Source organism: Babylonia areolata, chromosome 2, assembly GCF_041734735.1.
Source record: "Babylonia areolata isolate BAREFJ2019XMU chromosome 2, ASM4173473v1, whole genome shotgun sequence".
Lineage (NCBI taxonomy): Eukaryota > Metazoa > Mollusca > Gastropoda > Neogastropoda > Buccinidae > Babylonia > Babylonia areolata.
In genome coordinates this window covers 13307179-13310696 of record NC_134877.1, presented here as the reverse complement: position 1 = coordinate 13310696, position 3518 = coordinate 13307179, and the positions used below count along the sequence as shown (strand labels likewise).

Sequence of the window (3518 nt, the reverse complement as noted above, 5' to 3'; positions counted from 1 at the left end):
TTACAGTCCAACACACACACACACACACACACACACACACACACACACACACACACACACACACACACACACACACACACACACACACACACACACACACACATGATTAAATGGCTGAGATAATAGCAATTTTCACTTAAAATACATACATGTAAAAAGTAGCTTAACTGTAATTTGCATGCCATAGATTTTGTAAAAAAAAAAATTGTTTTGGATAGAAAAGGTAAAAAAGGTAAGTAAAAGGGGTAAAAATCGGCAGTCATTCTTCCTATCAAACCACACCACCACCATCCATCTAAGATACCCACACCCATTCTCTCTACTCACACATCACACACACTCACATTGCCATCAGCCTGGGACAACAGCACCATTTGAGTTATGACAAGTATTTTTTAAAGAGATAAGTTTTAAGATTCGTTTTAAAGGTAGATAGATGAGTTGTTTATCTGAGAGCAATAGGCAGAGAATTCCAAGTTGTTGGGCCCAAGACGGAAACTGACCTCTTTCCATAGGAGTTAAGGAAGTATTGGGGTACAGTTAGCTGGGAGGAGTCAAGAGATCTCAATGTTGTTTGGCAAATACGGGTTAACAAGCTCAGAAAGATATGATGGTCACATGGTTTCACCTTATGTAATTATTTCCTTTTTTTTCTCGAATTACAAAAAGCGACGAACCCCACAATGTAGGCTCAATCTCACAATCTGGGCTGCAAGGCATGATGGGAGGCCGGACAGCCAATACCATAGGCTGGACACTGCCCACTCGGCCCAGCAGCACCTCACGAGCGGCCAGCCCCACTCGCGAGCAGGCCATCGTGAAGTTTTCCCTTGTTATACAAAGCTCTGTACCCATATGTGTTGTGTAAGTCATTGCACAATTGTACAGAAATTCTAATCTCATGTTGTTGCACTTTAAAAATTTTCATTTATTATCCCGAAATATTTCCTCTTTCCTCTTTTCTTTTACTGATACTGATTCTTCTTTCTTTGAAAAAAAAAAATCAGGGTCTGCCTGAAAATTTGCAGTTAGGTATTTACTAAGCTTCTCTCGTTTTAGCATCATTATTACCCAAAAACATGACCTGGATCAGTCTATGAAATTATCAGAGAAAACTACCGAAACCACTAACACAGCACAAGTAAAATATGGGCAATCTCACAGCTGCGCGCACACGCATTCAAAAGAACACCGGCACTCGCTCACAGACAGAAAGATAAAACTGATACAGAATGGGAAGGAGGGAGAGACAGCCAGCCAGACAGAGACAGAGATAAAGAAGCTGTCACCTTAACTCGAAGAGTCCTGGCAAAGAAAGATTCGATAAGTTGTCGCATTATTTTCTTTTGGTACTGCTTCTCCATGTTGTAGCGCTTTCTTTCAAAGCGCTTCACGAAGTCGTCCGCCTCTTTGTTCGACAGGTCCTCATCCAAGTTCCGTTGATGGTAGAAGCCCAGCATGCCGATGACTCCGACGCCGAACACTAAGACCAGGGCCACGGTGAACTTCATGGCGCCTTCCGCATCATAGGCTGCCGTGGTGGTGTTGGTGGTTGTTGTGACGGTGGTGCAGTTGAGGTCAAGGGAGATGACCGCGCCAGTTGGCGGCATGGTGGATCCAGACCTGGACACAGAGCTGACCCGTTCAGTGCCATGTCTGGCAATAACCATGGGAGCAGGTGTGTTTTGTTTGGGGTTTGTTATCGTTGGAGTTTTAGAGGGAGAGTGTAATGATAATCATCATCATCATGACAATGATAATCTTCATCATTGTACTTTGGTTCATATAGTGCCTACCCCTCGGGTTTAAGCGCATTTAACCATCTAATACAAGTAAGACACATGAATATGATAAAAACATGTTGTCATACAAAGTTGAAAACAGTTTAACATCACTCAGACTCACAACTTTCCCAACCTCAGCCCCATTATAAAAAAAATGTTAAGATACAAACTCGAAAGAAAATACGATTTTACTTGCAAAACAGTGTATCATCACTCACGACTCACACACCTCTCCCACCTCACCTCCATCCTCCTACCCTTCCACATTTATGTGGATGAATGTAATCAGTTGAAAACCCCGTCAGTGCTAGGGGGAAAACAGCAGAAAGTGATGTTTCAAGTCATAAAACAATATCCGGTACAATAAGCCTGCAATTGAGAAAATGTTCTGGAGATACACCAGTCTGGACAAACTGTGTTATTTTTCAGCATTTCAGAGTTATTACCTTTTTTCTGATGACGTAATCATTGACGTCACAATGCACGTTGGGTAATTCGGGGCAAGAAGCCCAATCGGGGTCAAACGCCCAACACAAAATATCGGAGATCATTGTACACTGCGAGCCAATGCCACTTTAACCGTTTCCGCTTGACAGCCTGGAAAACACACACCAACACGGAGGCCACTCAGAAGTCAGCTATGTTTACCACATGCATTTGATTGTTTTTACCTTGATTTCTGTAAAATCCATGCTGATGAAATTTCGATGCCAGTGTCTGTTCTTCACTCAAAGCAAAAATCGATAATACTGTTCTGTGAAAGGAATGTGTCAGCTGTTTAACCGTAGCGTTGAAACCGATTTATCTTCTTTGCTTTTTCCTGGAAATTTTATCATCTAAAAGTTTTCAAACTGGGGCAAAACGCCTACAAGGTGTTGGCTCAAGACGTCTACCAGTGGGCCTTTTGCCCCTTCACTGGGCGTTTTGCCCCCTGTGAACTCTTTCTTTGTGATTCTTTCTGACTTCTTCAAGAGTTTTGCTTGATCGGTATAAAGCAGCACTGCTGTACGTGTGCATTCATGCATACGTTATACAAAAAAAGAAATATTCCGTTTTTACAGGTGTCACAACTTGTGACGACAGTTAGGGCGTGTGGCCCGTCTTCGTTTTTCTCCCCCCTCTTCTTTCACTTTCCCTCCTTCTCCCATCCTTCAGTTCGGGTAGAAGTCTTGATTTGCGCACGAACCACGTGCATGCATATTACTCGCTCACCTGAGCGAATATGAAATATTGTTGGGCAGCAACAATATTCGGGGCTTTTGCAGCCCGACTGCCGTAGTGTACGGGTCGTTCCTGTTGTTGGTGGGGTAGCTACCCCGACATCTAGGCACCATACGAAGTGAGGACCGGCTGTTCTCCATGGGAGCCACTTCTGTGTTTCTTCGTCTGTCTTCGTCGTCGTCGTGTCTTTGTGGTGGTCGTTAGTGTACGCCACCTGTGGCAGCTCTCGCTGTGTGCTGGGTGTCCTGGGTGTTCGTCCCCTCCTGCCCTGTGACTGCTGTCCTGGGTCTTCGCCCCTTCCTGCCCTGTGACTGGTGTCCTGGGTGTTCGTCCCCTCCTGCCCTGTGACTGCTGTCCTGGGTCTTCGCCCCTTCCTGCCCTGTGACTGGTGTCTTGGGTGTTCGTCCCCTCCTGCCCTGTGACTGCTGTCCTGGGTCTTCGCCCCTTCCTGCCCTGTGACTGGTGTCCTGTGTTCCGGGCCTTTTGACTTGCAGCCTGGTCCATTGCTTGGCA

The 3518-nt window shown here is 45.2% G+C and overlaps 1 protein-coding gene across 1 annotated transcript; it reads right to left on the bottom strand.

The window, feature by feature from the left end:
- Positions 1-833: 833 nt before the first annotated feature.
- On the bottom strand, positions 834-1670 carry LOC143296174 (uncharacterized). Its single transcript, XM_076607987.1, has 2 exons — positions 1290-1670; positions 834-845 (listed from the first exon to the last, which is right to left on the bottom strand). The coding sequence occupies exons 1-2, from the start codon at positions 1668-1670 to the stop codon at positions 834-836; spliced, it is 393 nt and encodes a 130-aa protein (XP_076464102.1).
- Positions 1671-3518: the final 1848 nt, after the last annotated feature.